This window comes from Rhineura floridana, chromosome 17 (assembly GCF_030035675.1).
Source record: "Rhineura floridana isolate rRhiFlo1 chromosome 17, rRhiFlo1.hap2, whole genome shotgun sequence".
NCBI classification, from domain to species: Eukaryota; Metazoa; Chordata; class Lepidosauria; order Squamata; family Rhineuridae; genus Rhineura; species Rhineura floridana.
Genome location: NC_084496.1, coordinates 8,480,823 through 8,497,395, shown reverse-complemented (window position 1 = coordinate 8,497,395; position 16,573 = coordinate 8,480,823). Strand labels below are relative to the sequence as shown.

At 43.6% G+C, this 16,573-nt stretch overlaps 1 protein-coding gene across 1 annotated transcript in view; it reads left to right on the top strand.

Annotated features, from left to right (window-relative positions):
* CCNF (cyclin F) overlaps positions 1–16,573 on the top strand; it is a 35,689-nt gene that overhangs the window by 15,944 nt on the left and 3,172 nt on the right. The window contains exons 6-16 of the mRNA XM_061599873.1: positions 685–738; positions 1,497–1,601; positions 2,087–2,164; positions 3,497–3,648; positions 4,571–4,735; positions 7,133–7,256; positions 9,011–9,191; positions 9,505–9,592; positions 11,336–11,435; positions 14,353–14,477; positions 15,161–15,330. Of these exons, the coding sequence (XP_061455857.1) occupies positions 685–738; positions 1,497–1,601; positions 2,087–2,164; positions 3,497–3,648; positions 4,571–4,735; positions 7,133–7,256; positions 9,011–9,191; positions 9,505–9,592; positions 11,336–11,435; positions 14,353–14,477; positions 15,161–15,330 (1,342 nt within the window). The remainder of the gene's footprint in view (positions 1–684; positions 739–1,496; positions 1,602–2,086; positions 2,165–3,496; positions 3,649–4,570; positions 4,736–7,132; positions 7,257–9,010; positions 9,192–9,504; positions 9,593–11,335; positions 11,436–14,352; positions 14,478–15,160; positions 15,331–16,573) is intronic.

The window sequence follows — 16,573 nt, the reverse complement described above, 5'->3', positions numbered from 1 at the left end:
ACACAATAAGGGATCTTGAGAATGTTCTCCTTTCATTTAATTTTTTTTAAAAAAAAAATTCCTAGTGAAAATGTCTAAAGCTAGAAGGGGCTCAGTTCAAATGTCAGGAGGATGTGTATCATTTGCCATGTCTCCCTCTGAATAGCAGAAACCAAGGAGGCAAACTTGCAGTAAAATCCTACACATGTCTACTTGGAGAAGTAAGCCACACTGACTTCAATGGGGCTTACTTCCAGGTAAGTGTGTGTAGGATTGCCCTCTTAGGCACTGGCTCTTTGTCTGTCCTGAACAGGTCCCCTCATTTCCTCACATTGGCACATACCTCCTAGTCCTGCAATCCCTGTTTCTATATCTTGGGCCGGTTAATATCTTCTTTTTCCTGCAATCTACGCACCTCACAGTGACCTCATTTTCCTTCCCTCTCCTTCCAGTTGTCCTTGAATTGCTTAGGTTCTGTAACATAACTTCTTGAGAACTGTAGTTTGAGACCTGACTTAAGCGGACATGCCCTTTCCATCCAACACCTTGCCTTGACTTCCAGGTTAACTTGCAAAATGATGAGAAGTAGGATTGATCAGTCTTTGGAAGTCCAGTCAAGGAAAACATTATATGTAGAACAGCGTTCACAATGCTTGCAACTTGGCTTTTCTTTATAACAAATATGTCCTTCCTCCTTTCTTTTAGGCTCAGAGAGGGGCAATTCTCTATTGCCTAGCTAAAGTTCTAAATCTCTTTGAGGTAAGTTTTTATAATGGTACCTACCACACTATTCATTTCGTGACTTTGAATAAACTTCAGCACAAGGTCTTGCATGCTGAATGTCATGTCACTGTGGTGGGCAGCTTATGTGCTGTATTTATTGAATCTGAAGATTTGTTTCTGCAGGATAAGACAAGCTAGAAAGGTTTGGTTTCGATCTGTGACTCTGTTCCTAATTGTAACATTTCATTTATTCAGTTAATTTTTTGAGTTGCTTTTGAAGGCCAAGCCCTCCCATACTGTCATACAGAGAAAGAAACAATGGAACCTCAGGCAGAATATGGTGCATGAGGGAAATTGAATTAGATCACCTAAACCAGGTTTGGGAAACCTTTGGCTCTCCGGATGTGGCTGAAGTATAACTCCCATCTTTCCTGGCTTGCTGGGGTTGGTGGGAGTTGTAGTTCAGGAACCCACTTACCTGGGAGTAAGCCTTACTGAACTCAATGTGTCTTTCTTCTGAGTAGGCATACATAGGATTGCACTGTGAATAAAGCTTGCACAGTGATTTGAAAGACTGGAAACAGTGGCTTCCTTTTCAGGTTTGCTAATGCTCTGGCCAAATGACCTGGGCTGCAGTTTTCCCTGAACTGGTGGCTTCTCAATTCTTGGAGTTGCTTAAACCTTAAGAGAGTCTTGCTTTGGTGACTGTCAAAGTGAGCACTGTTTCTTGGCAGCTTGGTTTACACAACCGTAATTGAACGGTTGGGATAAATGACTGTCACCCTTATTCTTAGGATGAAGAAAAAAGAAAAGAAGCTCTTGAAATGTTTGAGAGCTCCTCGAAACGGGGTTGCTTGCACAGCTCCTACTTCCTCTGGGAAAATAACAGAAAAGCAGCTGTGAGTATATATGACGCTTTCATAATAGCAGGTAAACAAGGCTGGAAGAGCCAAACAAAGATGAGTGCCTTCTGGCTCCTGGTAGTGGAGACAACTCTATTTGGACAGCTGGCATGGATGGGCATCAGGATGGAAGGAAGAGAGAAGAATGAGGCAGTGTAGGGATTTGTATGGTGTTGGGTGTCCTGCTTACCAGATGGCTGGGAGTACTCGCCCTTGGAGAGCTGATGAGTAGATCTGTGGGTACATGAGCATGATTCCCTTAACAGAATAAAGGTGCATAAAACTTGCCCATCTTCCAAGTAAATACTGTATCACTGCTGGGAATAAGAAGTGTGTCTTTGGGGTTCTGGTATATTTCCAATAGCCCTCAAATTTGTAGGTTTAGGAAGGACGAAAGGAAAGATTCTTTGTTAATAACACAAAATACACAGTCACCATTTACTAGGCCTGTGTCTTACTTTGATCGCATTTCTACTTTGTAGATGTCAGACCCTGGTAGATATCTCCAGAGCCTCAGGAAACTCAGGGATTATGCAGCTAAGGGCTCCTGGGAAGCCCAGGTAAGACTGTCACTCTTGGATCTGAGGGTTTTGCACTTTGATCCATCTCCATTGAAACAGGCTCTGTCCAATCCACTCCCAAGTTGAGGACCACCCTGCACACATGGTTCATGTAGTCACTAAAATGAAGTTACTTCCTCTGGATGCAGCTGAGTTGTCTGCACCTGTGGAACTGTTGAATGCCGGCCCCCTGTCTTGTTTATGTAAATTATGAGCAGTTAATGTTGTGAGGATAAAATGGGGAGGGGGAGAGATATGTATACCACCTTGAGCTCTTTGGGGGGGGGAAGTGGAATATAAATATAACAAATAAATAAATACGGCTCTAACGCACAAACCTTTCATTCAAAACCCTTTCCCTCCACGGCAGCCTCTAGGTTCCATTGGACCTTTGCCAGGGTGCTGGTCAGTGCGTTCCCTGGTCAATAAGTTTACCTAGTACCATTGGCTGGTTCTGGAAAGCCTCCCACCATTTAAATTTCCCACAATGCCCTGAAGTGACACCATACTGGGTACATTGGGGCATTGTGGGATTATTTTAAAACAATGTTGGGTGGCGTTTTAGCTGCTTCCTGCAGCTGGTGAATGAAAGTGAGGAAGGGCCAGAGCAGGCTTCATCAGCGATAGTGGGTCCTACTTGGGCCCTACTGCTGCTCAAGGGTGCCAGGTTGCCGGCCCCAATCCTGCTTCTCTCTCTCCACCCCCCCTCCCAAACTACAGAAGCGGATGATGTGTATAAAATTAATTGCAGCATGGAGAAAGCAAATACAGAAAAAGATTTGTCCCTCTCTCGTAACGCTAAAACTCATGGACATTGAGTGAAGCAGAATGCTGGAAGACAGGCAAAAGAAAGTCTTTCACTCAACTCACCCGTGGAATTCTCTCCCATAGGGGGCAGTGATGGCCACCAACTTGGGCGGCTTTAAAAGAGGATTAGGCAAATTCATGGAGGAGAAGGCTATCAGTGGCCACTTGGCCACAAGAGTTGGAGGCAGTATGCCTCTGCCAGCTGCTGGGAACTGCGGGAGGGGAAAGCACTGTTGTACTCGGGTTGTGCTTTGTGGGTTTCCCATAGACGTTTGGTTGGCCACCGTGAGGACAGGATGCTGCGCTAGATGGGCCACCACCCTGACCCAGCAGGCTCTTCTTAGTTTCTTAAGTGTTGAAGATGGTGTCACTAAATACACCAAATGCATCAGCTGTTACTTGAGTTCTTGGGTGTCCCTAAAAACCCCAATGTGGAGTCTTTGGCAGAACAAAGTCTTTTTCATTTTTGCCTTCCAAAGCCAAGTTGTTTTCCTTGTTGATTTGTGCCCTTTCTTTATTATACAGATAGCTCTAGCCAAAGCTTGTGGGAATGGAAACCAACCAGGACTGGAAACAAAAGCCTCCAATGAGATGGTGGCTCAGCTCTTCCAGGCTTCCCTTCCTCTTTGCAAGCAGAGCATCTTCACTGTTCAGAAAGGGATGAACGAGACAATGAGGTAGAGACAGAGCTGGCTGCTGGAGTAAGGGAATTATTTGCTGAAGCTGCTTGTGTTAGATAATTATCTGACAAGAGCTACTTATTATAGCTCTCCATAGGATGGTGCACAGCATGCTGGGTTGCTAGAGGATGAATTTTCTTTCTGGAAATGTAGTTGTTCATTTTTGTGGGGGGGGGAAGTATTGTAATCTGCAAGAAAATACATATACACGTGCAGAGATATATATATATATTCAAAATTAGTGGATTTAAAAAGGTATCTTAATTACTCAGTAATGGCTTTGCACCTTGCCACGGTGCCACATATAATAGCTGAGCCAGAGAGAAGTAAAGTTGGCTCTTGAGCAATCTCCGCTTACATTATTTTCTCTGCTACTTTAATGCACTAGATTAGCTGAACCGACCAGCTTTTAAAGGAGCATTACCATGGATAGATCATTTGAGCTCTCCAGTTGGTGTTTGGGACCATGCCAGTCTGGCAATGTCATCTTTTTCTCTCCACACCCCCTTGCAAAAAATAAAATAAATTTAAAGTGCAAATAAGCAGTCTAAATTTGGTTGAAAACTTTACTGGCCCATAAAAACTGCTTCGATCCCTTAATATGGATGTGCTGCATTGCCTTTTGTTAATGCTGCATAATAATGTGGCTTTGATTGAGGATCCCAACTTGTTCTATTCTTTACAACTTTTTGTAGCAAAGTAATATTTTGCTATTTTATAGTTATTCATGGTGGCTTGTATGTGTGTTGTCAACTGATATATTTTGTTTTCTTTTTCATTGTACTTTGCTCTGGGCTCCTGTTTAGAGGAACGGCAATTCACAAATGTAGTAATAATTGGAGGAAGGTGGTGGTGTTGCTATTGCTTGCAAGAGCTGAGGATGGCGAGCTTTTAAAAGGTGCTTGTTCCTCCTGTTTAGATACATTCTGATTGACTGGCTGGTAGAAGTGGCCACTATGAAGGATTTCTCAAGCCTCTGTCTCCACATGACAGTTGGATGTGTGGACCGGTACTTGAAAATAAGACCTGTATCCCGGGCACGTCTTCAGCTTTTGGGAATTGCATGCATGGTTATTTGTACACGGTGAGCGACTCAACTATTGGGAGTGATAACAGTTAGGCTCTTTTTAACGAGGACTGTCCCTATGGGACAAAATCATGGTCTGCAGAAGTTTTCTGAACGTTAGAGTCTGCAGAAGTTTCCGAACGTTAGATGTCTAATGATGTCTCCTGCTAATTATTTTTTTTAGCTCTGGATTTATGAGCCAAGTTGCAAACTTGCTGGCTGGAAGTGGGGGATTTATTTGAAATGAGGTTGTGGCATCTATTCCACCCAGTCTGTTGTGATTTCAGGAGCACTGGAACTTTAATTATTACTGGAGTCATATTTTAGGGCAGACAGTGATAATCACCCCAGCCCACCAGGCCTCTCCCCTTGGGGAAGGGCTGTAGCTCAGTGGTAGAGCATCTGCCGTGCCTGCAGAAGGTCCCGGGTTCAATCCTTGGAATCTCCAGGTAAGGCTAGGAGAGAATCCTGTCTGAAATCCTGGAGCGCCGTTACCAATCAGTAGACAGTACTGAGCTAAATGGAGCAATAGTCTGACTCAGTATGAGGCACCTTGCTGTGTTCCTGTCCAGCCGCCAGCATGCTCAGTAAGTCATGTGCCTTCTCTGCAGCCCAGGCTTCCTGGTTCTCATTTTGCACTGAGCTGGCCATGAAGGAAGCGAGATCTTCCTGCATCACCCCAGTTCGCTTCATTTTCTCTCTCTGCTCTGAGAGAAAGGGGAGCCCCTTATGAGTGTGCAGCCAGGAGGCCGAGGTGAGAAAGGCTGGGTTGTTTTAGCCTGAGCCAGTTCAGGTATGTGAGGAACCATTTCCCCAGCGGAAACAAACCCTTTGGGGTGAGGAGGAAGGTTCCACATCCTTGTTTTAGTGTAGCTCAGTGGAAGAGCATCTTGCTAGGTTCATTCCCTGTCCTCTCTAAGGCTCGGGAGACCCTGGTCTGAAACTAGAGCAGCCTTTCCCAACCAGTGTGCCTCCAGATGTTGTTGGACCACAACTCCCATCAGCCTCAGCCAGCATTGCCAATGGTCAGGAAGATGGGAGTTGTAGTCCAACAACATCTGGAAGCACACTGGTTGGGAAAGGCTGCTCTAGAGAGCTGTTGCCAGTCAGTGTAGACATTACTGAGTTAGATGGACCAATGGTCTGATACGATATAAAACATTGTCCTATGTGTATAGCTTTATCATTGCAGGTGACATATTTTAATTTTTTGCTTGATACAATGTTAGACAACTTCTGCTTGAATAACTATATGATGGTATTGAATAACTATATGATGGTATCTTAAAAAACAAAAATGCATTCTATTTACTAGGGATGTGTAGCAGCTGGAAGATCTGATTTGTACCTCTAACTGTGGGAAGCAGCCAGGTCTGCTTTGGAACTGCTCTGTAGTCTTTCCAGTTTGACTGGTCATTCAGGACTGAATTAGATCTGTTAAAAAACAAAGCTCTGTTGACCCACCCCCCCAAATTCCATAATTAAAAAAAACCCAGCTATAATGGTGTTCCGTTTCATAGAAGTGGATGAAATTTGCAGACAGCAGGTCCTCCTTGTGGATTAAGCCTGCCCAAATATTGTAAGCAGACATAGCCTGTAAGGGGTTTTGTGCAGGGCACCTTTAAACTTTAATTTTTTAAAAAATAAAGGAGATCTCTAACTTTCATTTTCTCTGGAGATGAAACCTGCCCAATTTTAGAATGATAGTTGCAGTTCTTCCACAGGGCAAACTTGACTGTTTTGAGGTGGATGCAATAAGAATTATGGGGGGGGGGAAGCAGGGTAGACTGGGGTGCAGGAAATGCCTCCTGGCAAGGACCTCTTGCCCCAATGGTCGTGGGGGTGCTTTCCCCCCTGATTTTTAAGGGTACAGTGGAGATCTCTCCGTTTACTTATATAGGAGAAGGCACAGATCTACATGAAAAACAGTTTTTAAGTTCTCCCCAGAATCACTGTGATTGCAGTGCCCAGGGTAAATAATTCAGTGCGATTAAAAATTAGACCTGCCCATCAAAACAACGGCTGTGCATTCTTTGAACTGCTGAGGCTGTATGGCTACTGGGAAGCATAAGGAGTCCCTGATTCACCTTGGCAGGTGTTGTTCTGACTCTGATCCTGCTGTTAAAATGAGAACCTTCCCCAACTTGCCTTGTAATTTGGGCTATACACAGGCCAATGTACACCACTAGTATTTACATACATGCGTTGGGATGAAAGATCTTCACTTGATCACATTTTTCAGATGCTCTCTGCTTTGACTTTAGAGATCAGACCAACAGAGTTTGCTTTTAGCTGCTTATTTAGGGTGTACACTCACACAAACCTGCCCATTCTATCTGGTGTGGGTAGAGAAAACAGATCTACCATTCTTGTTCCATGTGTGGGCCTTGATGCTAATCCATCTTTTGTTGACAGTTTTATCAGCAAAGAGATTCTGACAATACGGGAAGCTGTTTGGTTAACAGATAACACGTACAAATATGAAGATCTTGTAAGGATGATGGGGGAGGTCATTTCTGCCCTAGAAGGCAAGATAAGGGTAAGCTTGTAGAGACGGTGAGAGCCTCTAACCTAGCTGCTATTATCAGAAATATAATTCTGACTAGATAGACATTGGTGTGATTTGTTTCACTTGCTTTTTCCGCGAGCTATCTTGCAGATTAGAGAGATACTGTGTTCAGAGAAATGGGTCATTCTTGTAATTCAGTCTTGCTCTTCCCTTATATATTCCTGGTGGTGGTAAAGATAAATAGTTAGACTCTGTACCAGTTAAAAATAGACTGTCTTCTTGCAGGGTTGGGCAGATGCCGCATACATCTCTCATTCATTCATTCACTCCTTCCTGCATTTGAGAGGAGTGGCTGAAGAAGCCTGAGATCCACTCACAACTCTCTTGGGGACTGAAATAGTGCCTGACAATTTCATTGAGAGACATCCAATTTCCACAGCTTGGATGGATCATTGTCAGTGGCTGTGCCCATGTCCTGGAATTTCCTTCCAAGGGAGGCCTGTCTAGTCCCTCTCCCTGATGACCTCCTGGCAGGGGGAAACCTTTTGTTAGACAGGCCTTTGACCTGTTGAGCGCATTATGTTCTGCTGCTGCTAATTGATAGTTTTACTTTAGTTGGCTTTTTAAAAAACTCTCTGGGTTTTTATCTGCTTTGGATTACTGCACTCACAGCTAAGAAATTCCTAGTTCTAGCCATGAGAGCTTGTGGCCTTGGGTGTGGGGGGGGGGTGAACACTGATGTACTCTGGCGCACATTTTGGGAATCACTAGTGTTTATAATGATCCCTTATCCCAGCATGAAAGAGTGCTGGATGAAGAGCCTTGATTCTGCCAGGTTGGTCGATTTTCTTTCCAGGTGACTTTGTGTTACATCTTGGAATGTATGAAGGTATGGCAGTGAATATAAGGGGTGGTTGTTCTAGGGTATCTGTCCGTGTAAAGGGGTCACAAATCTGCCCCATGCTCTTACTCTCGGTGGCAAATGCTAGAGGAAGGGTTCCATCTTCTACGGGAAAGGCCATAGCTCAATGGTAGAGCGCATACTTTGTAGGCAGAATGTCCCAGGTTCGGTCCATGGCACTTTCAGGTGGGACTGTGAGAGGCCCCATTGAGAACGCTGCCATGTAGGTAATACCATGCTAGATGGATTATTTATTTATTTATTGCACTTGTATACCGCCCCATAGCCGAAGCTCTCTGGGCGGTTTACAGCAACCAAAAACATTAAAACAAATATACAATTTAAAACACATATTTTAAAAACAATTTAAAACACAATTTAAAACAATTTAAAGATTAGTTGTCTGATCCAGCATAAGGTAGCTTCCTGTGTTCAATTTTCCTCATTTGTTGCCCTCCAGAGGAGCCTAAATGTAAATGTACTGCCTTCAAGTCGATTCCGACAATGGCGACCCTATGAATGGGGTTTTCATGAGGCTGAGAGGCAGTGACTGGCCCAAGGTCACCCAGTGAGCTTCGTGGCTATGTGGGGATTCGAACCCTGGTCTCCCAGGTCGTAGCCCAACACCTTAGCCACTACACCACACTGGCTCTCTTATAAATAAATACCTTTTCCTATTATTGTAATTGTATGTTTTGTCGCTCTGGGGTGCTTAATACAGAAAAGTAGGAAAGAAACTTCACTTATAAATTGGATGCAACTTCCATAGGGGTTTTTTTTGCATAGAATGGCCGAACTTTAAAAATGATGGCATGCTTGGAACAGTATGGGCATGTTTAATGTTTTTTTAAAAAAACCCTTTGTATTCTCTCCACTTTTTAAGTTACCTACTATTGTGGACTACAAAGAAGTGCTACTGAACATAATCCCGCTGGAAAGAAAAACCATGTATCTGTACAGCTTCGTCTGTGAACTCTCCCTCTTAAACACAGGCCTTTGCATATACTCTCCTGCCCGGTTGTCAGCGGCAGCCTTGCTGCTGGCCAAAGTACTGCACAAGCAAGGTAACAGTTTTCCTGTTGAAACATTTGGATTTGGGTCCCTTCTTGGGATCATTTCTAGAGGGATGGTCCCGTTTTTAGTTCGGTTGTTTTATGGGGTGAGCTGGTTGTTTTTAGTTAAGCGAGTGAAAGTGGCTTCCTTGGAGCTGGACAGACAATCTTCAGCCAACGAGTTCAGGCAACGGCCTTGCAGTCTTGGAAGCATCATTGGTTGTCAATATACCAGACACTTTAGAGAACTGAGATAAATAATGTCCTGTTTTAGAGACTGTTGAGCGATATTGGTGATTTTTTAAATGTTCTTGTTTTTCTCCAGCCCATCCTTGGACTAACCAGTTATCTGAAAGCACAGGATTTTCTCTTGAAGAGCTGATGCCCTGTGCACTGAGTATCCACAAGAAATGGTAAAAACATGGGGTGGAACATGCCGGGCCGGGGAGAGGGGGGAATGGAATCAGTGGATGAGCAACAACAGAGTGGTCTCTGTAGCTGTTGCAAAATCATCACTGGCACTCTTGGAATATGCTTTGTCCCTTTCCTGGAGCATGTAGGAAGTAATTGGTTGGTTTGGTCTTTCATAAGTCAAGCGAGTGATTTGCTTGGGGCTCTTAAAAGGGTGTGTGGTGGTCACTACTGGGGAGGGATTTGGAAAGTATGGTCCCCCACATGGTCTACCCAATATGGGTGGGCCCAAAAGCACCTTCTGCTCCCACACAATAGGGTATGAAGGACTCGCCTTATCACAGGCCCTACAGTTCATGGCCAGCAGAGGAGCAATGCAGAAAGTGAAGGGTTAACTCCTCTTCAGGTAGAAAGTGGGGCCAATCAGAATTTGCTTGGGGGGGGTTGGCTCTGCCTTCTGGAGAGCAACAGGGCAGTTCTGATGCTCCTGAACTATGGCTTGGGAGTAGCTTGTTGGCCCTAGGCCTATAACACTTGACAACACCCAATGTTCTGTGGACATTTGATGCTTGCAGTCTCGTAAGGGCGGAGAGACAACTGCCCAGGGTAGTGAGATTGCTCTGAGTGGCCCTCTAAGAAAACATAAGCAGCTGCCTTTATGCTGAGTTATGGGCCATTGGTCCATCTAGCACATTCCCAGCCCTACCTGGAGATGCCAGGAACTGATCCAGGGACCTCTGCATGCAAAGCAGCTGCCCAGTCATTGAACGATGGCCCCTTCACCTATAAGGGAATAACCACCTTGGAAATCAAGCACCCAGAGTAGCAAGAGCTTGCTGAACTCCCTGCATGCCGCCGTCATCAAGATGCTTCAGAAAAGGTTGCCGTTTGCTTGGCTCCCAACCAAATGCGCACTAGGGAGAGGCAATTGTTGTTCCAATCTCACTCTTGGACCTCCCCATTTGGCACCCAACGTAGCTCTCATTCCCAATGACTTTCCTTTTCTTTGCCCTTCAGCCTCTTTCTCCCACGCAAGCTGACACATCCTCTTTCATCACATCCTCAGCACTGTCAACAATGTACACTTTAGTCCTCTGCTTGCAAGAGAGGTGTCATAGTCCAGCAGTAGAGTACATGTTTTGCATACAGTAGAGACCCAGGCTCTCTGAAATCTCTTAATTAGAAGGCGCTGAAGCTGGTCTGTACTCCTGGGGTGTAGGGCAAGCAGAAGCTGCAGATTGCTTTTACCTCTGAACTAACAAGCTGGCTTGCACAAAAGGGGGAAGTCATTTAATTGATGTCGAGCGCATAAGCCCAAGGGGCAAAACGATGGCTTAAAACAGAGGTACCAAACTGTGGCCTATACACCACCAGTGATCCATGAGCTTCACTCAGGTGGGCTGCAGCATAATTGTGGCTGAAGACAGGAGACAGCCATCATGTTGAATATTCATATTGTTTTTTAATTGTATTTTCATTGCTTATTTCTTATATTGAATATTATTCTAATTTGAATTCTGAGGAATTACAGTTGCTACTACAGGCAGAAAAATCATTAAGTGGTCCGCCAAGACCCTCGGCAATTTTTAAGTGGTCGGAGAAAAAGGTCTGGGAACCACTGATTTAGAGGACTGGGAATGTTTCATGCAAACAGACTCGTAATGATAAAATAAGTGGTTCTGTTACATTTCTCCAGTGAATCTCTGAAAGAGTTGTACTTACCACCATCTCCGTCTGTCTCCTAGTTTCCACGAAGATGTCCCAAAAGATTATAGGCAAGTGTCCCTTACTGCTGTGAAACAACGATTTGAAGATGAATGCTATGAAGAAATTGGCAAGGAAGAGGTACTTCTAGCTGCCTTTGTGGGGTGTGAGAAAGGGAGGGTCCCAGTGTACCTGAACTGTGATCCTATACCCACTTACCTGGGAGCAAGCCCCACTGAATACAATGGGTCTGTCTTATGAGTAGAATTTTATAGGATTGATTATTAATCTCCAAGGCACAATAAAATGTGTCAGGTTTGGCAGGGTCCTTAGCAGGGGACCACCTCTGGAAGAGTCCTTCAAAGCTGGTGAAGCCCCTTAAGAGTAATGCAGATCATCTGGAAAAAAAATCCCAATGCAAATTAGGATAATTTGCGTTGGAAATTTTTCAGTTTGCGCTGGAAAATTGTCTGATGTTCTGGAGAGTGATCTGATTTAGCATGTTTGTTTTACTTGCATTTTGTATGCAAAGCTAAAAAGCCAAGCTTTCCTAATATTGTGTTTAGAATTAGCATCAATTCATTGTTGCTACTGGACTGATAAAATGGAAATGTTTACACAGAAAAATAAATCACTAGAAAACATGCTGCCCCTTACCCAGGCAAAAGCGAGTGAAGCTGCTGGAATACTGGAGGAACTTGTAAAGCTTGCTGCAACAGTATTTACAACTGAGCATGTGGTGTGAAAGACTCCTTTTCCTAACATTTTGGCTTCTTGTTTTTCTCCACCCACCACATCTTTGAAATATATTGTATATGGTTAACCGTACTGTTGCCCTGACTTACTTTGTTTGTTGCTATTTTGTGTTTTTATTATGTTTTTATATTGATTATGTATTTTTATTGTTTTTATTATATTTGTAAGCTGTGCTGACCTCTGTTTTTAACAGCAAAAGGGCAGGATATAAATTCTCTTAATCAATCAATAAATACTCCGTAGTGTTGGAAACTAGAGTCTAGGCATTTAAGGCTAAAAATGTTGCTTTAAAAAAAAAGATTTCTCACATCTTTCCCCAGCTTTTGGTGGTAATTCCTAGGCACAAAAACAAAACAACTGGACAATCCAAGTATTAATATGCAAATATTTGCATAATATGCAAATAATATCCATAATATGCAAATACTTTACATAATATGCAAATTAACCTGCCTGGATTTGTGGAACTGTAATATGGCAACCCTAGATTTGGGTGTACATTCTTTATGACTAAATTTGTCATCAGTAAAGCTTCCCTCACATTTTTTTTCATGTAGAATTCCCCCATCTTTTTTTTTAATTCACGATTTCTTTACAACATAATCTACAACAGCAAATATAAGATTTTGTTTTGAGAACAGAATATCACAGTTATTTGTGGCATGTCTAACAAACAGAAAATTGTTAGGAAAAGGATGAAGTGCACACTTTCCAACAGGGGCAAAGGACCGAGAAACTGAGGCTACAGCCCTAAAGACATTTATCTGGGAGTAAGCCCAATTGAACTGAATGGGACTTATATCTGAGTAGACATGCAGAGAATTGCAGAGTTGTGGAAGCTGTACAGTTGCCATACTATTATGCATTTAGAAAAATTATGTGAAAGAGGAAATTAATTACTGCAATAGGAATGTGCAAAGTCTTGACTTAATATATATCTGGTTATCCATTTATAAATGAATAAAATGTGTAGTTTGGATGGTGAACTAGACAAACAAAGGCAGAGAATATATAAAGAGAAATGTCTGCATGTATCCACTTGATGTAGTATCATGGGGTCCTGCTGTGGAAGCTGTGTCCCAGATTTGGAAGCTTGCATACATGCAATTTATTGTATTATTGTATGTTGTACACCGCCCAGGGAGCCATTGGCTATGGACGGTTTATAAATGAAATTAAATAAATAAATAAACTTGGGAAAACATCCCTTCTTGAGTTGGCAATCAGTATTGGCTGATCAGGCTCAGGACTGGTCCTGGCACCTGACGTTTTGACATTCTCACAATGCCCCTGGGGCCCCACTCACAGTGGAGTGATGCTGTGTTGGGATACTGGAAGAACTAAAATAATGCACTTGCTGGCTACACAAGACACTTTTTTTTGGTGCTACTGGTGCCCCCTTACTTTAAAAAAAATAGTGCAGCAGAGGGACCTCTGGGGGGCTTGGGCCTTCAAGTGCTCAGTGGTGTCGCCCCCCTGACACCAGGCCTGCACCTTGTAAAGGAAATGCAGCAGCGCAGCACTTCATGTTAGGTGAGTAGGTAAGTGGTAGCCTGTCAACTAAAAAGTATTTCCACTGGTGGTTCAACTAACTATTAAAAATTTAGTCAACTGATTAGATGTGTAAGTTTGTGGAACATCTATAATGGTGTATTAGGTGTGGATAAAGTGCGGGACTAGGAGGATTCAGATCCCCATTCAGCTATGAAGCTCACTGGATGACCTTAGGCAAGTCATTGACTCCCAGCTTAACCTACACCACAGGATTGTTGCGAGGATAAAATGAGGATGAAGGGAACTGTATCTTGAGCTCCTTGGAGGAAAAGTGTGATGTAAGTGTGGTAATAAATATTGGGTGGCTTACTAGAGGAAAGAACTTAATGTAATAAACAGCTACTAATTACAGAGAGGAGGCAAGACCACCTTTTAACATTTCCTTTTTATAGGATCACACCTGAACCAAACTCAGTTCACTAGAAGCATGCCCTTAAATCACAACTCCGTTGATTAAAACGGGCAAGGGCTAATTAATGAAACCTCTTGTTGATCTGATCACAGCTACAATCTTATCTGTGCTTATGTGCGGCTAAGAGCAGTTGAGTTCAAAGGGCTTGCTTTAAAGTAAACATGTAAGATTGCACTTGTAATCAGTACCTTAGAGGAGAGTAGCCAAAGACAGGGAGGGAGGTTTGAGCACAGGGTGATTGGGGCAAAGAATGGCAGACCACTTTGGTCTTAGTGGGTGGGGTTAAGATGCATATATGGCTGTAGCTGTGCTATCTCACTGAGCTCTCTGTCTTAGGTCATGAGTTACAGCCAGCTCTGCTCACTGCTAGGAGTGAAAGACCAGGATCCAGAGCCTGACTCTTTGTACATGAACACAGTGGAAACCTTCCTCACTTCTCCATCGGGAAAGAGAACAAAAAGGCAAGTCCGGCTCCTCTATTTTAATAGGGTATTGATGGCATACTTGACTTCGTCTCTGGCATATGCTACCGTGTACCAAGTGGTTTGTCCGCTTCTACCATCTAGCATGGTTCTTGGCTGCTTTGTATTGCTCATCTATCAAGTGGAGAACTTGCAGCCCTCCAGATGTTGTTGGTCTACAGGTTAGCCCCCCCTGCTCTATATGGAATCAGATCATTGGTCCACCTTGGCTGGCAGAAGCTCCTCAGAGAGGGGGCTTTCCCAGGCCTCCCTTGAGTTGGTATGCAAAGCACGTGCTCTACCACTGTGTTAACTGTCTGTCCCTCTTGCAAGCCAGCTCTGCTGGGCAGCCCAGTAAACAGCTGAAAATGGAATCATCTTAAGTGCTCCAAGTCTAGCCAAGAAAAGGCTCTGTGCAAATAACCTGTTGGCTGTTCTGCTTGGTATGCCTTGCCAATAATTTGCACAATGGACAGTGCTTAAAGTGAGAAGTGGGGAGAAGGGAAGAGGGGGTGGATTTGTTTAACATTAGGCCAGACTCAATTATATTTACTGAAAAGAAGTGGAGGGTGTTATGACTGCTTGAAAAGTGGAATAGGTTCCCATCCTGCTCCAAGCGCTTGACTGTGATGTGACCTCTCTTGAGAATCTTTTATTAACGGTGACATATATTCTTCCCACAGGAGAAGAGAAGATAGCATCCAGGAAGACAGGGGAAGCTTTGTAACGACACCTACAGCTGAACTGTCCAACCAGGAGGAGAGCCTTCTAGACAATTTCTTGGACTGGAGCTTAGATTCCTGTTCTGGTTATGAAGGAGATCAAGAAAGTGAAGGCGAGAAGGAGGGAGATGGTAAACTTGTTTTTCGCTCTGGAGGGAATGAGGGTATTTATAACAACAACGCCCCACTTTTCATTCCAGTGGTTCTCCTAAACCCACGCTGCTGCCACCTTTTATGAGATTGAACACCTGTTTGTCAGGGACTGGTTTTTATTTTTATGTACAGTGCATCCGATGGTGCTGTATAAAATGATGATGATGATAATACATAACATTATTCAGTCTCACTTAACTCCCTCAGAACCTTTAGGTTGCTAATAACCCGGTAACTATGAAGTACAGATATTATATTTAACAATGGTATTTACATTTATTTATTACAAGATTATTAACTGCACAAACTTATTTGGTTATTTAAAAATAGTACTGTATCTTTAATGATCATGTGCTTTATTAACTTGTTACCATCACTTTAAATACCAACAGCATATATTCATTTATTAATGTTGCACTAAGACAGCTTTAAGGAAGCGCTTAGTGGCCCTATCAAAACCCTTTAGCCAAATTTCCCTTTTATTCTGTCCACCCCGGCTAAGCCTCGCCAGTGTTATAACGGAGGTGTCTGCTGGCAGCCTCTTTTTCCAGCCTTTACGAACCTATTAGTCTGCCTTGCAGTACTGCCCTGGAAATCTTCCTGCTGGTACTGCTGCCGGTCACCAGAGACCAATCTTCCAAGCTGCTTCTCTCGTGTCCCCAGTGCTGCAGCCTGGTTTTCCCTTTGTCTCCGGCCTAAGTCGAGCGATTCAGCTATCCCCAGCAAGTTTTCGGCTGCCAAGCCACTCCATCTGCCTCTCAGGTCTTCCTCCATCTTCCCCACTTCTCTTCCTCTGCTGTTGTCATCTGGCTGACTCCACAAACACCAAGCACCAGCAGCTCCAACTCGCCAGCCAACTGCTCCCAACTTGTTCTCAGCTGACCAGCACCTGGCCATATATACACTTTTCTTGGCCCCTCCAGGCCAACACCAGCCAATCACACTGTCCAACTGAAAATTCTAAACCTTGCCCACCAATTGCAACATGTCTATCTTCTAGCCTTTTCTACACTGAGAATTCTAATGCTCACCTGTCAGTTAAGCCCCCCCCCCGACAGTTAAGCTCGTTTTCACTGGACCAGACAGAAAACTGCATCACTACAATTCTACATTCCTATATCATTACAATACAAATGTCCGAACAGTTACACAATACCCATTAAAATGTAATTCAAATAAACAGGATTTCTTCACATAGGTTATTGCTGCTATTGTTATCAG